The sequence below is a fragment of the Perognathus longimembris genome, chromosome 12 (genome assembly GCF_023159225.1).
Source record: "Perognathus longimembris pacificus isolate PPM17 chromosome 12, ASM2315922v1, whole genome shotgun sequence".
NCBI lineage: Eukaryota > Metazoa > Chordata > Mammalia > Rodentia > Heteromyidae > Perognathus > Perognathus longimembris.
Genome location: NC_063172.1, coordinates 2,370,744 through 2,392,752, shown reverse-complemented (window position 1 = coordinate 2,392,752; position 22,009 = coordinate 2,370,744). Strand labels below are relative to the sequence as shown.

Below are 22,009 nucleotides of genomic sequence, written 5' to 3'. Positions count from 1 at the left end.
AATCTTGGGGTGGGGGTGGGGCGGGGAGGGTAGAACCCGAAGAACAGTACCCAGGCCCTGACTTCAAGCCCCAGGACTGGCACACATACAAAAACCACCAAACTAAATGAAAAGAAAAAAAAAAAAAAAACACGAAAAGCCAGGAATCAAGTCTATGCTAAGTCAGATACAAAAGGTATGTAGAAAGTATTACTTTAAAAATATGACTTGTATGTTTATAAAAGATATATTCAATGCCAGTCAGCAGTAGCTCATGCTTGCAATCCTAGCTACTCAGGAGGCTGAGATCTGAGAAAAACAGTTCAAAGCCAATCCAGGTAGGAAAGTCTGTGAGACCCTTATCTCCAATTAACTACGAGAAAGCTGGAAGTGGCACTGTGGTTCAAAGTGAATGTTAGCCTTGAGCCAAAAAGCTCAGAGACAGCAATCAGGCCCTGAGTTCAAGCCCCATGACTGAAAAACAAAAGTGTTTGTGTATATGTATACACACACATAGATACATATATATCAACATACATATATATAAAATATATCCGAGAACAGATGATATATGAATACAGACACATATGTGGACATATGTGTGCAAATAAACAGCCCAGTAGATATCCAGCTTGGGCCTTTAGGAGATGCTTTCTCCTGATACTCCCTTTTCTCCATCTTTAATATATTTAGATGGAAAACAAAGCACATATAGTTTGAAAACATACTAAAAAGTATACTGAACTCACTGTGCCAGCATTTAGTTAAAAGAAAGCTTACGTTAGTATCTGAACTATATAAGAAAATGCAAACACCATCTTACGTTAGTTGTCAAAGACTTAAGCCTGTTTCAAATGGTTCCGTATTTCTTGAACTTTAAGAAACAATAAATAAATGAGGCACATTTTGTTAAAGCCTGCTGAATTAAACATAATGTATAATACCAATTTCAAAAGTTAAAAATTTCATTCTAAGTATGACTAACATGACATTTAAACTAAAAAGTAACTTGAGGGGAGGAGGGAGGGTGGGAGAAAAATGAGGGAGGAGGTAACAAGTTTGACAAGAAACGTACTCACTAACTTATGTATGTAACTGTAACCTCTCTGTACAATAAATTTTTTTTAAAGTAACTTGAAATTCTATATAGCCTGGTGAATAATCTGGCATTTTATATATGTCTCATCTAAATAAAATCTATGAGCCATATTTGAAACTACTTAAAGATGGTAAAATCATGCAAAGATTTTTGTAAGCTACTCTAGAATGAAGCAATCAGCATGGACATGAGGCATGGACAGAGGACTGTCCATGACAATTCTACCTCTCACAGCTTGTTCTGCAAAGACTTCAAGTCCCTTACCTGACACAGAGACCGTGTGTGTCCGAACACCTTGCTTTTCACTGTTGGCCAACCTGAAACAGACGTAAGAAAGGTAAGTACTGCCCTTCCCAGGACCAAACCACCAGTCTCATCAAGTAGGGAACTACCTTAGATTAGGCCAGTGCTATTTTCCAGAGATTATGTTTTAGACAGTGGTTTGTTTTAATAAAAAAAAGTTGATTCTACTTCCTAAGGTAGATTGCTTTCATTCCTAAAAGTTATGGGGGTAAAAAACCCACACACCTAGAACTAAATTATTTTCTTTAAAACATACTAAGAGCACTTTGTATGACAAGTCATTCTTGAATTTACAGTATATTAAAAAAGTCAAGACTTGCATTTACAGTATTATTTACAGACTGAAAAGGTAACCTTAATGCATTTGGTTATTCATTAAATAACTCAAAAACATTCATGTTTTACCCACATAAAATATTTGGCTAAAACTTTTGGCAACTATTAAAAAATGCAATCAGAGTTTAAATGTTTTAGAAAGCAGCACAGTAGATAAAAGAATCCCATAGCCTTTTACGATGTCAGTTATGTTGGACTTTTCACCAAAGAGCTATTCCAGGCCCACAGCATGGGAAAATGGGAAGTTTGCTAGAGTAAAGAATTTTGTCTAGGAAATACTGAATGTTAAAAGTGCTTTTCGCTGTGTGTTGCTGGCTCACACCTGTAATCCTAGCTACTTAGGAGACTGAGATCAGAGGATCACGGTTGGAAGGCAGCCCAGGCAAGAATGTCTGTGAGACTCCTATCCCCAATTAACCACTGAAAAACTGAAGTGGAGCTCTGACTCAAAGTGGTAGAGTGCTAGCCTCGATCACAAAACAAAAAAAGTTCAAGGACAGCTCCCAGGTCCTGAATTCAAGCCCCAGGACTGACACAAATTGTGTTCAGCTTTTGTAGTGTTTTATTAACCCCTTCTAACTGCAGGCCTTTTCCTATTTTTAGATAGGATGTCTATGATTCTTGTGTACCTTGGCCCTCAAAATCATTCCTTTGCGTTCCACAACTGACGATCCTCTAAGCAAGCATGAGTTCCTGGCCTGACAAACAAGACTTCAGTGACAATCAGTGATCACTGTTGACGGTGGTTCCTTCCCACTGCAGTGCTCCTTCCCTCTCCCTCACAGCTCTGCTACACTGACCAGGTTCAGACAGATCTTGCCAACTTCAGGTTTACAACTTCACGGGAGTTGCACTGAAGCTTTACAGTGGCAGAGTAGTCTATCCAATGGAGGGTATGAGATCATTTTCAGAAGTGAGAATATTAAGAAGACGGTCTAGAGAAATGCAACTGGAAATCTTCCTGGCTTGGGGTCCAGGATTCCAGATGAAGTAATGGAAGAAGCCTGGATGATGAGCTGGATTTAGGTAAAGGAAGAGGTGGTAGACAGAGTGCTATGCAGGGAAGGACACTGGAAAAGCACTGCGGGGAAAGACTGAAAAAGTCAACGGAGCAAGAGAGTGACAAGTGGCACAAACTGCGGTTACTACCAAGTGTGGTCCTTCATGCCCAGAATCCCAGAGCTCAGGAAGCTGAGGGAGAAGGATCAAAAGTTTGTTTAAAAACAAGTCCCACACCCCAAAAACAACAACAGCAGCTGAGGTAAGAGATGTGAACAGAACAGTAGGCTCCTGCAAGCCATCTGAAGAGCATAGCGTCAGGTGACAACTTTACTTACAACGGACTTTTCCTTAAACTATAGTGTTAAAGAAGGGACAGAGTGATGGACAGAGCTAGACAGGAGGGTTTGGCAGGAACTGTACAAACATGAGTTGACACTCCACAGTGTCAATTGTGGGCCTGGGGACCTGGAGTTCAGGAGACCTCCCACTATCCCCTTGTTCCTGGGACGAGTGGCTTCCCGGGCTGACAGTGCTCACACACAACATGGCTCATACTGGGCTCCTGCTTTCCTCTGGGAGCCTGGTCTTGATGTACATTAGTCACAGGGTGCACAATGGGACCAGTCCTTGTAAAACCCCTGGCACCAATCCTTCATACATCTGTACCTATTTAGTGCTGAGGGCTTCAAGTGCATCCAGTGGGACTCCATTGGGAAAGAGGATTTAGAAACCTCTTGGCTTCTTCAGACTTCATCCCACATCCTTGCCCTTTGCTGAATAAATTGCTACTGTGTACGCAAGCTTCAGAGTCCTACAGAACTATGGGGCCCAGGTGGTCCTGATGACAATAATTATTAAGAACACAAGAGAAAAGCTGGGCACCAATAGCTCTTGTCTATAATTGTAGCTACTCAGGAGGCTAAGATCTAAGGATCAAATTCAGAGTCAGCCCAGGTAGACAAATCAGAGACACTTATCTCTAAGTAATCAGAAAAAGCAAAAGTGGAGGCATGGCTCAGATGGTAGAGTACTAGCTGTGAGTGAAATAGCTGAGAGTCCAATGCCTTGAATTCAATCCCGAGCTGGCACGCAACATACACGCACACACACCTTTCTAAGGAGGAAGGAGAAGAACACAGGAAGACAGTACATACGAAGGTAGAGAAAGTGACAAAAATGAGCCCAGTTTTGATAGTAACCCCCTTCCTCAGAGTATTGAAGACTGAAAGCAAGGACCCACACATGCTAGGTAAGTGCTCTATTTCACACATACTTTGTTTCTGAGATAAGGTTTAGCTCTGTTGCCTGGCCTGGCCTTGGACTGTATTCCTGTTGCTGTTACCTCCCCAGCAGGTGGGATTATAAATACATGACATTATTCACTAAGGCCGCTGTATCGATTTCTACTCAGGAGCACCCTGAGTGTGCTTCCCACATCGCTCTTCCTGCTTCTGTTTCCTTGCTTGAACATGGGAATGGCTAAATTTCAACTTTTATATCTTAGCCCCAGTTTCAGGCACACTGGCTGAAAATTCAGAAGAAATAGCATGAAGTTTATAGCATTACTTTTGACTTCTTTTTTGTTTTATAGATTAGCACAGCTATTATGAAACTTGTAATATCAAAAGGTAAGAATATCACCCCAAACTATGATTCTTCAATTTTCCTAACTGCAAAATATCTTGAGCAGCACCTATCTAGGCTTCTATGAAGATCTGTGGTAATGATATACATTTGGGATGCTCTCAGTGAGCTTGCTAGGCAGGCACCGTACAACTTGAGCCACATTCCTAGTCCTAAAGTGAATGCTTGGTAACACAGTATCTGCATTGCTATGACTATTCTTTACCTTCCTTATCAAACTTAAAATACAACTTTTGTACAAATTAGCACTTACTTTGGTATTGATGGCAATGCCCGTTCACCTTCTGGGAGGAAAAAGAAGAAAAAAGATATGAGGATCCTTGTATTCCTTTTGAAAAGATTATGTGTCTAATCAGATAAGAATAAGCCTTAATTTAATATTTTAGCAATAACCCCTTGAAGTAATCTCAGTTTCTATCTAAGGCTTTCATAGTTTTATTTCCAATATTCACAACAAATACAAATAGTTGGGTATACGTTATTTAAAATGTGCTGCCAAATCATAATAAAACTGATGTAAAAGACTAAAGAATTGTACCACACTGCTGCAAACTGCCCAGTGCTATCCCTAACATCTCTAGGGCACCTGACACTGAGGCAGCCCTCTGACCAATGTAGTGAGGAAGACATAAATCAGCTTGGGCCTTCAAGTGATTTACTCTCTCCAAAAACAGATTTACTATAAAATGGATGCCATTACACTTGCAGGGAACACTGTGCGTCTTAGACAACACACTATGAACACAGTCAAATACAGACACCTAGTCCAGATTTTGTGACTTGACCTTCTGAACACATAACATTCAAGCAAAACAACCAATTCACACCACAAAATCCAAGCTCAGAATAACAGAAAAAAAGGCTATGATTGGTTTATTACATCCTTGAAATCTACTACCATCTTTTTACTCCCAACACTGTCAATTAAAATAACATGTGACACACATGTGATTTATTTCATGACACACTAGAGTGATTTCTAGTAGCTATCTTCTGTTGGAACTTTTATTTCCTCTGAGGAAAAAAAGTAGTCACTCCATTTGTGCACAGTATGGAATTCCTGAGTAGCTGGGCATGGACAGAAAAAGGTAGTAAATAAGGTGGTAAAACACTGCATGATCCCAGGAAAGTAAATTTGTAGAATGGTGGGCCACACAATATTGACATTAACCACAGTGCTCAATTCTGGGAGTTTTCTTTCTTTTTTTTTTTTTCCCCTTTAAGTTTTGGGGCTGGTCCTGAGGCTTGAACTCAGGGTACTGTCCCTGAGCTTTTCCCCTTAAGGCTGGTATGTTGGGGATTATTATGGCCTGGGAAAGACTGCCCTTCCACCAGCCTTGGGACAATAGAAGTCCCTCCCACCTTCTGACCTCTACCCCTTGGGAGGTGAACACGTGTGTGCCACCATGATGGGATTGTCCCGCCCACAAAGGGAAGTTTCGTGATGTCACTTGATGAACGTGACCCCTAGCCTATGACTGACCCTTTGGCCAGCCCCCTTTCTTTCCCGCCATTACTTCTATATAAGTGCCCTTCCATATTAAAGTCTTTGAGACGCTTTTCACCACCGCAGCGTGTCCCTGATGCCTTCCTTTTCGCCTCCGCCCTCGGTAACTTGTGGGGGGAACTGGGGGGAGGGGAAGCTTCAGCAACCCGTCCTCAACTTAGCGTTTGCCCATGTGAGCACGCCTTTGGCCTTCCGCTGGCGGAGGGCCAGGCTGGGTGTTCTTTCATAGAGTTTGTGGTTACCATTCTCCCCGTGGGGGGAGAAGGGGGGTGTCCAGAACCCCAACACTGGTATTCCAATACTTGAATCACAGATCCACTTCTGGCTTTTTGGTCACTAAAGGTAAGAGACTCATGGACTTTGCTGCCATGGGCTGGCTTTGAACCACAATACACATAGATCTCAGCCTCCTGAGGATCTGGCTCTTGGAATTATTTTTCAATAACCACTTCAATCAATCATGAGTAGCAGTCACTCATGAATGTATCTTATGTCTCTGAACACATTCTAGTAAGACTAAGGATATATATTATATTTTTATTTGATTTGATTTTTAGAATGAAGACTTTTAAATTTGCAAATACAACTTTCTCTACTGGTCTTCAAGGACACATTAGCACTGACTCATTGAAGCAAATCTAAATAAAAGGAAGTGAATATGAGAAAATAGTTCAACAGGTAAACTGTCCCTGCTCAGGACAGTTCTGATCCTATACCTACTCACTGCCTAAGTGACCACTCACCTTTCCATACTATTTGCTGAACATATTTTCTTTCTCTCTTTCTCTCACACGCACAGACATGCACACACGTATACACACATGCACATATAGCTAAAACATTGTAACACTGTATAATTCTCAACAGCTATGTGTGCTCCTTGTTTATTTATTAATTTCCATCCTGAACATGCGTCAGAGAAGACATGCTGATGGCAAAGAATACTCAACAGCTTTCAGGAAAGCTGTATAGTTAAACGTTCCTGAATGGCTTTGCAGAGTGACTGCTGCTGCTCCATAATTGTGCAAACACCTTGATACACCTAAAGGACAGCAGGTACCTATCTTGTTTAGTATATGCTTATCAGACATTTTCATGCCCATCCCTCTAAGAAGAACTATTCACATATTGGGGTATATTTTATTCATTCAGCTGGAAGAATATTTGAAAATAGATTTTAAATGTATTGTGTTTGACATAAACACTTTAGCTCTCTGTCACAGCTTTTTAAAATATTTAGTATCTTCTGGAACACTACACTCTTAAATCCTAGCCCTTGGGAGGCTGAGACAGGATGATCATGTAGCCAGCTTAGGCTACACAGAAGACCCTGTCAAATAACAAGACTCTGTTCCCCCATTCCATGTCATCTTCTTTTACTAAACCAAGTTTTTGTTGGTTTTGTTTTGTTTCTTTGACAATACCAGGGCAGGGTCTCAGGGGCTCACGTTCACTCAACTTTCCTGCTCAGCTGGTGCTCCACCACTTGATCCATACCTTTAGCCCAGTTTTTTTCTGATTAATTTGAGATAAAGTCTTTAGGACTTTTCTGCCCTTGCTGGCTTTGAGTCTCAATCCACCGGGTTTCAGTGTCCCCAATAGTGGTAGCATAGGTGTGAGCACAGTGGTACCTGGCTACAGGAAGTACTTTAATCATATGTAAGAAAATCTATCAATTTTGCATTCCTCTTCATGAGTTTTGTGCTATACTGAAATCCTTCCAGGGGGTGAAAACCAAAGCAGATGGTGGAGTTATGACTCTATGTTAAACTCCTTTGAGCACAATTTACTATATGGCAAAAGTGATTATGAGAAAGACAGGTACGAAGATCCAAGAGCTGAGGACCAATGTCATATATCAACACTTTATTCAGGACATTTGGCTCGTAACTTTAACCATATTTTCTATCAACCAATATCATCTGTAACAGAATTTTATAAATCTATAGCAATGATGGAATGGGAGAAAGCTCAGAATTCACATGAGACTTACTGAGAGAACTACTAAACAGGTTTGTAATATACAGGTTTCATTTAAAATACTTTATCAGGACTGGGGATATGGCCTAGTGGCAAGAGTGATTGCCTTGTATACATGAAGCTCTGGGTTCGATTCCCCAGCACCACATAAACAGAAAACGGCCAGAAGTGGCGTTGTGGCTCAAGTGGTAGAGTGCTAGCCTTGAACAAAAAGAAGCCAGAAACAGTGCTCAGGCCCTGAGTCCAAGGCCCAGGACTGGCAAAAAATAAATAAATAAAAATAAAATACTTTATCAGAAAAGAACCATTTGTAGATACTTTTGTAGAAACACATTTAATTTTATTTAATTTTCTTTGAAAATTTTTTCTGGTATTTTCAAATTTAGTTTTAACTGATACATAAAAACTCTATCTATTGGATACCATGTGATGTTTCAATACATGTATACATTGAATAGTGTTTAAGACAGACTATGTATCTCCTAACATATTTATCTTTTGGTGCCAGTCCTGGGGCTTGAACTCTGGGCCTAGGGGCTGTCCCTGATCTTCTTAAAAAATTTTACACTGAAGGCTAGCACTTTACCACATGAGCCACAGTTTCACTTCTGGCTTTTTGCTGGTTAACTGGAGATAAGAGTCTTACAGACTTTCCTGCATGGCTTGCTTCCAACCATGATCCTCAGATATCAGCCTCCTGAGAAGCTAGGATCACAGGTATATGCCACCAGTGCCTGGCATGCCATTTCTTTTTTTTTAATTTTACTTTATCATTATTATAAAAGTGATATACAGAGGGATTACAATGACATGAGTCAAGCAATGAGTCTATTTCCTGTCATACAATGTCTTCCCTTCTCCTCAATTTCACCTAGACTATCATTTCTTTGTGTTTTTGTTTGTTTGTTTTGCCAGTTGTGGAGCTTGAACTGAGCTGAGCACTGTCAGCCTGAACACTGTCCCTGGCTTCTTTTTGCTCAAGGCTAGCACTCTGCCACTTGAGCCACAGTGCCACTTCAGGCCATTTTCTGTATATGTGGTGCTGGGAATTAGACCCAGGGCTTCATGTACAAGGCAAGCACTCTACGACTAGGCCATATCCCCAGCCCAGGAGTAATTAAAAAACAACAACAACAACACTTCAATAAAAAGTACTTTTTAAAGAACTTAGAATAATTTTAATTGTTCATATATTTAAGTACCCTGTATTTGGCTCGGTGTGATGACACATCCCTGCAATCAGAGCTACTCAGGAAGTAAAGATTGGAATGATCAGTTTGAGGTCAGCCTAGGTAAAAAGTTAGAGACCCCATGCCAACAAGTAAGCTCAGCATGATGGTATGTCTGTAACCCCAGCTACAAGAGGGACATGGGAAGGTGGGGGTGGGGTGGGGGATTGTGGTCAGAGGGTAGCCTAGGTAAAAACTTGAGATCTTACTTTTATTTTAAAAGTAAGTGAAGCAAGCCTGGTACTGGGGGCTCAAGCCTGTAATCCTAGCTCCTCAGGAGGCTGAGATCTTAGGATCATGGTTCAAAGCCAGCCCAGGCAGGCAAGTCCATGAGACTCATCTCCAATAAACTACTCAGAAAAAGCCAGAAATGGTACTGTGGCTCAAGTAGCAGAGTGCAAGCCTTCAGCACAGAGAGGCTCAGGGGAAGAGCCCAGGCCCTGAGTTCAAGGCCCAGGACCACAAAAAAACAACAACAACAACACAAAAACACGGAAGCAGAAGAGGTTGGGATGTAGTTCAAGAAGAATAGTGCCTACCTAGCAGATATGAGTTCCAGAGTTCCAACTTTGGTATTCTCCCTTCCCTACCCTATACTGAAATAACCTCAATAAGAGTCCAAAATTTTTGAAATTTTTGAAAATATACTCATTGTTTCCCTAAAACATTTTATTTGTAGGAAAAAGAGGCTATGAAGAAACTAAATTTTGTTTCACTGTTTTATACTTTTGAATGTCTTTAATATTCCACTCTACTACAATACTTAGCTGTACTAAAAAAAAAGTAGGGCTGAGGATATAGCTCAATGATAAAGTGTTTGCCTATCACGCACAAAGCCCTAGGTCTGATTCCCAGCACGACATGGAAAAAAAGGTCATGCAATACATAAATATGCTGCAATTCAGAATAAAATAGCTATCAAGTACAACTCCTCTAGACACAGGAAAAAGCTGGCAGCAACCAGTGCTGAGGTTTTCATGACAAGTACTTCACTGCTCTTCCGTCTAAGTGGAACTCTTACACTGACTTTCCCTAAGGAGCAGAAAGTTAAGTGGCCATGAAATCAGTATGGAAATACAGTGAGCATTAGCCCTGATATGGCTCAGTGCTTCCCGTCTGGTGTGAGATGTTAACATGTATTAAATATGCACACAAACATACTGATAAAGGATACTTTGGTTAGAATGGAATTATTTACTAAATGCAGACAAGCAATATGCCATAGTTAACATCTGCTGCAAAAGCACTCTTTTGTGAAGGAATTCTGAAACATTTATTTTTTTTTAAACTAGCTTTCTCCTGTTTAAGGCATGAAGCAAAAACTCAAATGCTTATGGCTATACAGACTGCAAAGGAAGCTTCAGATATTCCTGAAGGCAACTTCAATAATAATTCATATAAAGAAAACCAACAAAAATATACATTTTAGGAAACCCACACACAAACAGGCATTTCTAGTGTGACCTTCCTAGGAAAAACACTTCTAGATGTACCACACCCTGGCTTCATGCAAAGATGTCTGAGGAGCACACCTGGGCTGTGGCTCTAGCTCTTGTATACAGAGCATGACATTATCACCACCTTTTTAAGAAAGGGTCACACTAGTATACACACCCACAACACACCACTATCTTTAGACCTGCTCTCACAAGAGCACTTCCCTTCTGGGGAGGTAGGCACCTGTGCTCTTTAAAAAAAAAATTAGTTATTTATTGTCAAAGTGATGTACGGAGGGGTTACAGTTTCATACTTAGGCCATGGGAACATTTCTTGGCACCTGTATTCTTGTGGCCTTTTCCTCTGGTCACCATTTCACTTACATCGGCTTGTTTGGACACATACCATCTAAGACATCACTGAGGTTTGTGCTGGACGGGGCTTGAGCAATGAAGGCCAATGTCATGACAGAAGGACCACCTGTCACAGTGGTTACTGTTTAGAACACATCTACCAACCCTGCAAGCTAGGTACCATACCTTGTCTATACATGAGGATTCCTAAGTCAAGGTAGATACATCACATCACTACTGGTAGTATCACTGGAAACAATAATCACTGAATTTGGGCCCTGCTACCATCAGTTCCAATCTTTTCTATTCACAAAACCCTCTGTCCTACAAAAACAAGCGCCACTCTTTACTTTATGGAGGGCAAAGCTGCAAACAGAGAGCCAGGCTTTAATTTAAACATAGCAGCACAGTGGGCTTGCAATGTGAAACTTCAAGCAGTGGACTCCATGCCCAGGCCTTTCCTGTTCCCCACTGCCTGAATGCTTTTTTGATTATTTCATGACTTCAGGTCCTCCGGAACATCCTTGCTCTAGGCTTCCAAGTCCTCCTCACTTCTGAAATGACACGGCCATATTCTAGGCTATTTACTCACTCAAAATTTTGATTTCACATGATGACTTAGAATTAATTTTGTTCTTTGATTATTCTAAGCTTTATATAGAGAAGAGACTTTACTTAATACAAATTACTAAAGACACTATTTTAAAACTCAATATGATCTCATAAGTTTATTTCAAACCAAGAATGATATATTAGCAAGTACTCTAAGTAGGCTGCTCAAAACATGGTATTTTGGAAAGTGAAGGAAAGAGGGGTACTGTCTAAAAAAATGTATTTATTACCTGACTTATAACCCCACTGTAAAATACCTTAGTAACAATGAAACTATATATATTTTTGAAGCACACGGTATTGTGAATAAAGGCAAGGTTGTCTCTGTGCTCAGTTTGAGCCTGGCCTTGGCCTGTGTGACCTGAATCATTGATACCTCTTCCCCACTTGATAACAAGCATTTAGATAACACGGCTCAGGAACTCAGCAGGCCTTCACATTTATGCTGTTACTAAAGTGCAGAACAGGCTGCTGGAGGTAAAATGACCTAATCTTTCACACAAAGAGCTGGCAGGCAGGAACAGAAACAGAACCTCACCTTTCTGGGGTCTGATGATGAAGGACTGTGTTGCTCCGTTTACCAGCCGGCAGTAGCCGTCGATCAGGTCAGCCATGTTCTCTGCAATAGTTAGGGATGGTGCTGTCACTGTCAGAGGCTAAATGGAACAGATCAAGAAAGAGACATTATTGTTCTTGCAGTATCAAAGGGACAGCTGTGCTATGACATCAGACTCCTACTAATACTTGGAAACAGAGGAATGGGAATGAGACAAGATTTGTCAGGATTCAGGATTGGAGGGAAACAGGAAGTTGGGTATTTAAGGGCATTATTCCTAGAAAATTTAATAGAAGACAAATCCAGAGGGAAGTCATTTAAACTGGGGCTCACTTTTTTTTTTTTTTTTTTTTGGTCAGTCCTGGGCCATAGACTCAGGGCCTGAGCACGGCCCCTGGCTTTTTTGCTCAAGCACTCTGCCACTTGAGCCACAGCATCATCTGTGGCCGTTTTCTATATATGTGGTGCTAGGGAATTGAACCCAGGGCTTCATGTATACGAGGCAAACACTCTTGCCACTAGGCCATATTCTCAGCCCTGAGGCTCACTTCTAGAAGAAAAGAAGGTAGAAGCAATACTTTCCTCAGAATGTCCAGCCTTTCTTTTGCTTTTTTTTTTTTTTTGCCAGTCCTAGGGCTTGGACACAGGGCCTGAGCACTGTCCCTGGCTTCCTTTTTGCTCAAGGCTAGCACTCTGCCACTTGAGCCACAGCGCCACTTCTGGCCGTTTTCTAGATATGTGGTGCTGGAGAATCGAACCCAGGGCTTCATGTATACGAGGCGAGCTCTCTTGCCACTAGGCCATATTCCCAGCCCCCCAGCCTTTCTTAAACACTCCAAGAGGAGAATTTAGATACTCGGTAAGCTAAGGCACCATTTGTTTTAGAAGTGAGACTAGTGTCATTTTTATCAACCATCACAGTTTTTCAAGTGGAAAAGTGGTAAACATTTTCATTATTTTAAACATACAACACGTTCTTCCCAGAGGCTTAAACACCACTCTTGATATCACACATGTTCTATGTGATCAATCTCTTATGTGCTGTGAGAGAGACATACAGGAATGCCCTTAATCATGTGGTTGTTCATAACTTCTTATATGAACGACTTATCTGACTTGCATCACCCTAAATGTTATTTGAGGGACAATAAAATGAGAGGAGAAGCTGAGTGTAGTGGCACATGCCTGTTATCCCAGCATTTGGGCAACAGAGGCAGAAGGATTGTGAGTTCCAGGCTAGCCTAGGCAACATGATGAGACCTTCCTCACCAACCTCCCTAAAATCAAACTTGAAAACCAAGTCCTAACTCATTACTGAGACTTCTTCAGGAAATTTCAATTTACAACATGTTTTCAATGTCATATGGTAATATTTGCTGATTGCTGAATCAAGAGACGTCCCAGAGGCTCAGGTATCTGTCACTAAGCTTACAAGATCACCGGCAGGGCAGTGTCAAAGCAGCCCAAGTGAGCAGGGCTGCAACAGAGAAGAGCAGCAGACAAACTGCTTCAAATGTGCAAAACTGTGTGCCACACAATGCCTGATTGCTCCATAGGAATACGCTTTGTCTAGCTTCTGGAAAGAAGCAAATTATGTGAGGCTTTTTTTTTTCTTTCCTGTTTGTTCTACCTGTTGTTGTTTTTGAGGGTCTATGTATGCCAGGTTGGCATAGAACTCATTATGTAGCTCAAGCTGGCTTTGAATTCAAGACTCTCCTGTCTCACCCTCCTGAGGCCTACAGGTGTGTACCCCATGTCTGACCCTATTTATTGCTTTATTTTGCCAGTACTGGCCCTTGAACTCAGAGCCTGGGGTGCTGTCCCTGAGCCTCTTTGCTCATGGCTAGTGCTCTACTACTTGAGCCATAATTCCACTTCTGGCTTTTTTGCTGGTTAATTGGAGATAAGATGTCATGGGCTTTCCTGCCTGGGCTGGATTTGAACTGCAATTCTCAGATCTCAGCCTCCTGAATACCTAGTAGATTACAGGTATGAGCCACCAGCACACAGCTACTTTTTGCTTTTGCTGCACAGTGATTGAGGGCACAGTCTTTGGCTCCAGACTGCTAGAGTGTGAATTCCATGATCACAGTCATGACCACATCCACAGCATGGTCTTCCTCTACAAAATGTGGTTAACCACAATGTAGTGAAGTTGTCACTTCACTTGGCCATATCATGTGACCATAAGCATGCACCACTGCTGCTATTATTGAGGGTTATTGCCCAGAGAACCTCCCAGACAACACAGTTGAGGAAATAGCAGAGCTCAGTGAACATGTACATATAATTCAACAAGATGATTTCCTTCCTATTTCCTAAGAACCATCTGTACAATAATGTTCTTGGTTTAAAAAATCTGTCTCTTGCCATATTTCTGAGAACACTAATTATTACTCATAATGTAATCCTTAGATATATGAGAAAATTCTGATTTTGACAATTCATGAAATTGTCAACTTATCTTAAAAAACTTATTTGCATAGGTGCACACATCTCTCATCCCAGATATGCTGAGGGCTGAGATTGGTAGGACAGTGGTTCAAGCCCAGCCTGGGCAAAAAAGTTCACAAGACCCTATTTCAACAGAAAAGGCTAGATGTGGTGACACACATCTGTCAAGCCAGCTATGGTGGGAAGTGTAAAGAGGATCACAGTCCAGGTGTGTAAGACCAGGCACAAGAGGAGATCCTATCTCAAAACTAATTAGCCCAACTGGGGAGCTGGCAGCTCTTGCCTGTAATTCTAGCTACTTGGAAAGCCGAGAATGAGAGGATCATAGATGGAGGCAAACTCTGACAGAAAAGTTTGTGAGACCCCTTCTCAATCAATAGCTGGGTGCAGTTGCATATACTTGTCATCCTGAGCTATGTGAGGGGTTAAGATTGGGAGGATGAAGACTCCTGGCCAGCCCAGGCAGAGATGGGAGTCTGGAGACTCCATTTCAACACTATGACGCTAGATATGGTGGCACGCGCCTCACATCACAGCCATGATGAGAAGTCTGAACAATGGATGGATCTTGGTCCAGGCATTAGCCTGCAGAGGGAGTGGCAAATAATCTCAAAAATCAAAAAGCAAAAAATGAGGTAGAAGGATAGATCAGCAGTAGAGTGTCTGTACAGCAAGCATTAGACTCTGAGTTCAATCCTAATACTGCCAACAGTAATGACCAGAGCAAGGTAAAACAAACAAACAAACAAAACAACAACAAAAGCACAGCAAAAAAGGAGCCAGAGACACGGTTCAAGCAGTACAGTATCTCCTTAATAGGCTTAATTCAAACCATAGTACTGCCTCACCGAAGTTTAATTTCTGAAATGTCAGCACTCTTCAGCTTCCCCCCTTGGTGATGTGCAGGATTCCCTTACCTCGGGTGCACCTGCGATTTTGAGCTGCAGCATTCCTTTTCTGTCCTTGTCTTCACTGTTTGAATACTGAATGGTCTGCACTTGGTTGAAATCAGCCAGATGTGTGGGCTTTGGGAAGAAAAGATAAAATGCTTAGGTCACAGATAAATGCCTCATTTCACTGGTCCTGTTAACTGTTCTGTGAAATTTCCCAGGTTCCAATAGCCAGCCCATTCTAGACTGGATTCTCCAAGCAGGCCACAGAGAAGCTGTTGTACAATCATCTCCTGGGTTTTTAAAGAGCTGTTTGGCAGAAATACAGCTCCCACAAAAGGAGGGCTAGAGTGGCGGAGGAAAAGGTAGAGAGAAAAAAGGAAAGGGGAAGGGGATGGGGAGAGGAAAAGGGAAAACAGTGGATATTCTCTTCCCATTTCTGCAGATTCTTCATTGAGCAGGATTCTTTCTGAAATTTACTAAAGCTCTGAAGTTTGACAGCAAGTATCCAAAGGCCCCTTCCAAGCCAGTCACAGATGGCTCATGCCTGTAATCCTATATACTTAGGAGGTTGAGATCTGAGGATTACAGTTCAAAGCCAGCTCATGCAGAAAAATCTCTGTGAGAGTCTTATGTTCAATTAACCACTCAAAAACTGGAAGTGAAGCTGTGACTAAAATGGTAGAGGGCTAGCCTTGAGCAAAGAAGTTCAGGGACAGTGCCCAGGATCTGAGTTCAAGTCCCACAACCAACAACAACCACCTTCACATAAAAGGCCCCTTCCCACATAGACTGGATCTGAAGACATTCAGATAGACTTTTTCTAAAGACTACATGCTATTTTTTCTCTCTAGAAGAAAATAAACCTGTGCCTTCAATCCTACTTGTGTTTCATGATGAAAATCACTCTGCGAGTGCTCGTTTCCCATGTTCCTTCAAAGCAATTAGCTTGGTTAAGGCTGCCTTCTAACTCTTAATACAGGAATTAGCGCCTCCCTATCCCACAGAGGACCAAGGACAACACTGGGACTGAGCTGGACCTGCCCTTCAGAAAGGGGCTTCTACCTGACACTCTTCCTTCACTTTCAGGGGTACCTCAGTTCTGGGGGCCGCCTGACGTGCTCTAGGTGCTAAGCTTCAGCAGTCCAAGCCTCTGCAAACTTTCTTCTTCTGGCCTCCAGGCCAGGCCATCCTATCCACTCGATCCCTTGTCACAGCTTCCCTTACTGGCTTCTCCCCTACTAACACTATAAAGGGGAATTTTTATGGGGAGCCCTGAACCTTCGCTGCTGCTGATTGACTGTATCTAGGCCATCGCCAGCCCTGACATCTCCCTGGAACTCAGACACGTGCATAGTGGCCTACATAACTGGACCATATGGGAAAAAGGCAAACCTATCACAGTCAAGATACATTCTGCCACCAGACTCCCCACTTCGGTAAAAAGCATTCAGAGTGAATGGTAATCCTTCTCAACCCTTTCCTTTCTGTAACAGCTATTTTTTTTTTTTCTGTCTGAGCCCAGGACTCCAACTTGGTATCTTAATGCTTGCTTTTCACTCATTGGCTGGTACTCTACAACCTAAGCCACACCTGTAACAGCTACTTCTTAAAGTCCTTTTATCCTAAAATTAGTATTACAGACTATATTATCAACCAACATATAACTTCAAAACAATCTCTTGATTTCTAACTGCTCATCAAAACACACTAGAAGAAGCTGGGCACTGGTGGCTCACACCTGTAATCCTAGCTATTCAGGAGGCTGAGATCTGAGGATCAAGGTTCAAAGCTAGTCCAGGCAGGCAAGTCCAAGAGACTCTGATCTCCAATTAACCACAAGAAAGCCAGAAGTGGCTCTGTGGCTCAAGTGGCAGAGCATTAGCTGCTGCAGAGTTCAAGAACAGCACTCAGGCCCAGAGTTCAAGCCCCACGACAGCAAAAAACAACAACAAAAACACTAGAAGGCTTTTTAGTTGAGTATATCTCCTTATTGATTTTTTTTTTTTTTTGGCGTGGGGGGGGTGGGGCGGGGGGAGGGGGTGTCGCAACAGTCCTGTGGCTTGGGAGTCAGGGCCTGAGCACTGTCCCTGGCTTCTGTTTGCTCAAGGCTAGCACAGCGCCATTTCTAGCTTTTTTTGTTTATGTGGTGCTGAGGAATTGAACCCAGGGCTTCAGGCATGCTAGGTAAGCACTCTACTGCTAAGCCCCATTCCCAGCCCCCAATAATTTTGAGAGTAGACAACTGGAAGTCATTCTGTACAAGAAGTACAGGAAAGTGATGAAAAAAAAAGAAGTATGCGACTAACCTTAAGGAATAACATCAGAACAAGGGAAAAAAGAAAACAACAGGTTGAATAAATTCATGAAAACCTGGCACTGGTGGCGCACACCTATAATCTTAGGTACTCAGAAGGCTGAGATCTGAGAACTGAAGTTTGGACTTAGCCCAAACAAATCCTTGAGAATTTTATCTCAAGAAAGCTAGAAGTTTCTTATTTCAATGTAGTCCAATATATTAAAATTTGCATTAAGTTCACACTTTTTATTTCCTATTTACAGAATCTCCTGAGTTCAAACCCCAGTGAGATAGAGAGGGGGGGCAGTGGGAATCATTGCTCAGGTCAAAGTTATAAAGATGTCCTTTTCTGCTTTCTCCTAAATTTCTTATCATGTTTTCCTTGGAAATGTAGACACACATACAGTCTGAGGTTAGGTAATAGTGTGAGATGAGGAAGAGGATGGGGGGGGTGGCGAGAGGGGGAGGCAGTGGTCAAAATCCATCTTGTTTCCTTGGGTGAATGTCTAGTGACTCAACAGCACTCACTGGAAGTGGACCCATGGTGCTGACGTCAAGAACGTAGTACCAGTAGGGTGCAGGAGGGCAGGAGGGGCTTCAGGAGTTCTGAGACTGGTCTGTTTAAAATTAACATCTGGGCTGGGAATGTGGCCTTGTGGAAGAGTGCTTGCCTCATATACATGAAGCCCTGGGTTCGATTCCTCAGCACCACATATATAGAGAATGGCCAGAAGTGGCGCTGTGGCTCAAGTGGCAGAGTGTTAGCCTTGAGCAAAAAGAAGCCAGGGACAGTGCTCAGGCCCTGAGTTCAAGGCCCAGGACTAGCAAAGAAACAAAGACAAAAAAAAAATAAAATTAACATCCAATGTGATGTCTGAAGTACGAAGAAAAACATACTAAAAAACTGGACATACATGTGAACAGACAAGTTGATAAGAAAAAAGACAAGAAAGTGTCAGTAGCAAAATAATGTACAAGATGCAGGCAGTTAATTCAGAGCTGACTCACAACTCACAGAAACCTCTAGAATGGGGGCTGGGAATACCTGGGTTCAATTCCCCAGCACCACATATATAGAAAATGGCCAGAAGTGGCGCTGTGGCTCAAGTGGCAGAGTGCTAGCATTGAGCAAAAAGAAGCCAGGGACAGTGCTCAGACCCTGAGTTCAAGGCCCAGGACTGGAAAAAAAAAAAGTGTGGAGAAATCACACAACAGTTGCTGGGTCATTTACATGTGAGCATGGATGGAGTGGGAGCCAGGGAAGGGGGGAATGAGGAGGGGAAGGAGGAGGAGGGAGGGAGGTCAGGGAGGAGCCAAGCAGAGTGGGAATGGAAGCCAAAGTGTGCACATGGAAAAGTAGGCATTTTTAAAAAAAGATATTGTTTGGTCATATTTATCCAAAATTGCACATATGGACAGAAATCTTAATCAGAAAGTTAAATGGAAAAGCACATTTACTAGAGAGAGTCTGGGAAAGACTCCTCAAATTAGTGCTGCCTGAGCACTTGTGCAAGCAGGAGTACATATCATCATCACATGGCATGCTATGTTCCATATTTCTCTGCATTCCTGACTATAAGCCACATTGAGGGAGGTGCTGCTGTCTGCTTAGCTCCATGCTGTATTGCAAGCCTCTGGGCAGGGCCAGGAATAAGACAGTGCTCATCGACTGTTTATGCTGCAAGCATGAAACAGGAGCACTTGGGAGAAAGCCAGCATTTTCAAGAAAGAACAGTAGAGGGAGCCTGCGAGCTGGACTGGTTGCAGGGGACAAGACACAAATTTCCCTCAGATGGTCATTTTCCTCAGTAAAGTAAGGACAGTCGGGATTTTGAGGATTTTTAAATGGATGAAAACAATTTTCTTCTTCTTCTGGAAATAGTCTCAAGAGGCTGTTACAAAGGATAACAACCATTATAAATATACTCAAAATTATATACAGAACACAGTAAAAACTATATATAAAGATATACACACTTTTTATCCTGTGTCTCTCGATTTTAGTATTCCCTTTCACTTTCCTAGTTCTAATACCAGTATACACAGTTTCCAATGTACTCAGATAAGATACAGAGATAGTGCAGGTACAACCACAGGAAGGGGATACAAGAAGATCATCAATAATAGAAGCTACAGTTACACATAGCATGTTGAAAATAATTACAACAGTGATAAAGCAGTCGTTTCCATAACATGGAGTTCATTTCACTTAGCATTATCTTATGCATTCATAAGGGCATAGCTATTGGGCTCTTGTGATCCTTTTCTGTGACTAGCCTAAACCTGTGCTAATTATTCCCTATGAGGTAAACCATAGAGTCCATGTTTCTTTGGATTTGGCTCACTTTACTTAGTATAATTTTTTCCAAGTCCTTCCATTTCCTTAGGAATGGGGCAATGTCATTCTTTCTGATAGAGGCATAAAATTCCATTGTGTATATATGTACCACATTTTCCTGATCCATTCGTCTACTGAGGGGCATCTGGGTTGGTTCCATATTTTAGCTTGCAAAACTGTTTGGTATAAACCAACTGAACAACTCATGGGGGGAGAAGGAAGGGGGAAGGAGGAGGGGGAAATGAGGGAGGAGGTAACAAATAGTACAAGAAATGTATCCAATGCCTAACGTATGAAACTGTAACCTCTCTGTACATCACTTTGACAATAAAAAAATAAAATGAAAAAAAGAATTATAACCAGAAAAAAAGATATATACACATACATACATACATATTTAAAAATCATAAACAAACTATCTCTCCAGATAAACTGGAATAGTCTCTTCTTGGTCTACCATATAAATATGACTCATGTGATTCATTTCTTCCCAAGACTAAGGAATTCTCAAGAATCTTTCAGCTAGACTCTGGGTATCATGCCACCTATCAGCCCTAAGCAAGAAGCACTATGCAAGGAAAAGGGTTATCTGGAGAATTATGTCATTGAAGAGGAGCACCCCCCCCCCCCTTACCCCAAGGATTCTATCTCCAGCAAGTTTAAGAGCCGTCACCAGAGCAGACTTACATTGCAACCCTTGTCTGTCAGGTAGCTGATCCCTTCTTCTGGGCCAATTGCCAGTTCCACTGAAATAATCCAGCTTGACTTTGGAAGGTCAAACAGGTGAGGACCATGCAAAAAAGAGAAAAAAGAAGAAAAAACACAAAGACTTTAGATCAAGAGCTATGGAGATATTAAAAGTCCAAAGCACTTAGGGGGAGAGGCGTTGTTATTATCTAACCAAGTAAGATTGTCTCGACAGAGATATATTGGTGTCATTTCAGCACTTGGATGCCAATGTTTCCCTGTAAAGTTATTCTAAAAGAACAAATCACCTCTTTGGAGAAATGCATTGATCGACAAGCTGGAATTAGGAGAAAAAAAAACTATAAACAAAGGCATGCTGTTTTAAAAGGTTTATTTACTCTCATGTTGATACATTTTTTTTGCACTTTTCCTCACTATAAAATGACAAAACAGTAGTCATCTCTTACCAGTATGGTAAGTGAATTTTCCTAGCCAGGCAGCAATGGCTTAATGTCGTTAATCCTAGCTATTCAGGAGGTTGAGATCTAGAATCACAGTTTGAAGCCAGTTCTAGCAGGAGAATTCCATAAGACTCTTCTCTCCAATTACCAGCCAATAGTGAAGCTGTGGCTCAAGTAGTAGAGTGCTAACTTGGAGCAAAAAAAGCTCAGAGACAGTGCCCAGGACCTAGGTTTATTATTAAGCCACAGGCACAGGGCAGGTGCAGAAAAAAGAAAAAAAAACAAACAGAAAAACAGCATCTTTTTTAAACTAGAAATTTAAGTACACATGGACAAGAAAAAGCATACTTACCCCAAGAGCACACTTGAAACATTCTTTGTCATATCGATACACAGGAGAAAGGATCTCAAAGAACTTCAGAATACTTTCTTCTCTATTAAGGTTGGCAAACTGTCTAAACGTTTGTTGTATCAGTTTTCTTAGTGTTTTGGCCTGCATGATAAAAACACAAAAAAAAAGAAAAAAAATCTTAGGGTCAGCTAATACTAAAAGTCACAGCAATAACCGCAAGATCTTTTTCTTACCCACTGCTTACTTAATACTACCTACCATTTACATTACTAAAACTATATTTGTCCTGTATTTTATCAAAGCTTTATTTATTGTAATTGTGGTAAAATACACATACCATCTTAACTACTTCTTTCCATCTTAACCACTTCTAAGTATGTAGTTCAGCGGAATAGAGTTGTATTTTGACAGAACCTTGTTAAAGCAATAATCTGCATTTACAACAAGTCAGGCATTAACCATGTGCCACAGATGTACATGGTGCAGAAGGT

At 41.5% G+C, this 22,009-nt stretch overlaps 1 protein-coding gene across 8 annotated transcripts in view; it reads right to left on the bottom strand.

The window, feature by feature from the left end:
- Ptk2 (protein tyrosine kinase 2) overlaps positions 1-22,009 on the bottom strand; it is a 201,261-nt gene that overhangs the window by 71,341 nt on the left and 107,911 nt on the right. For all 8 annotated transcript variants that reach the window (XM_048358854.1, XM_048358863.1, XM_048358853.1 and 5 more), the window contains 6 exons: positions 21,519-21,659; positions 20,706-20,783; positions 15,409-15,516; positions 12,020-12,137; positions 4,617-4,647; positions 1,343-1,395 (listed from right to left, as the gene is read on the bottom strand). In XM_048358854.1, the coding sequence (XP_048214811.1) occupies positions 1,343-1,395; positions 4,617-4,647; positions 12,020-12,137; positions 15,409-15,516; positions 20,706-20,783; positions 21,519-21,659 (529 nt within the window). The remainder of the gene's footprint in view (positions 1-1,342; positions 1,396-4,616; positions 4,648-12,019; positions 12,138-15,408; positions 15,517-20,705; positions 20,784-21,518; positions 21,660-22,009) is intronic.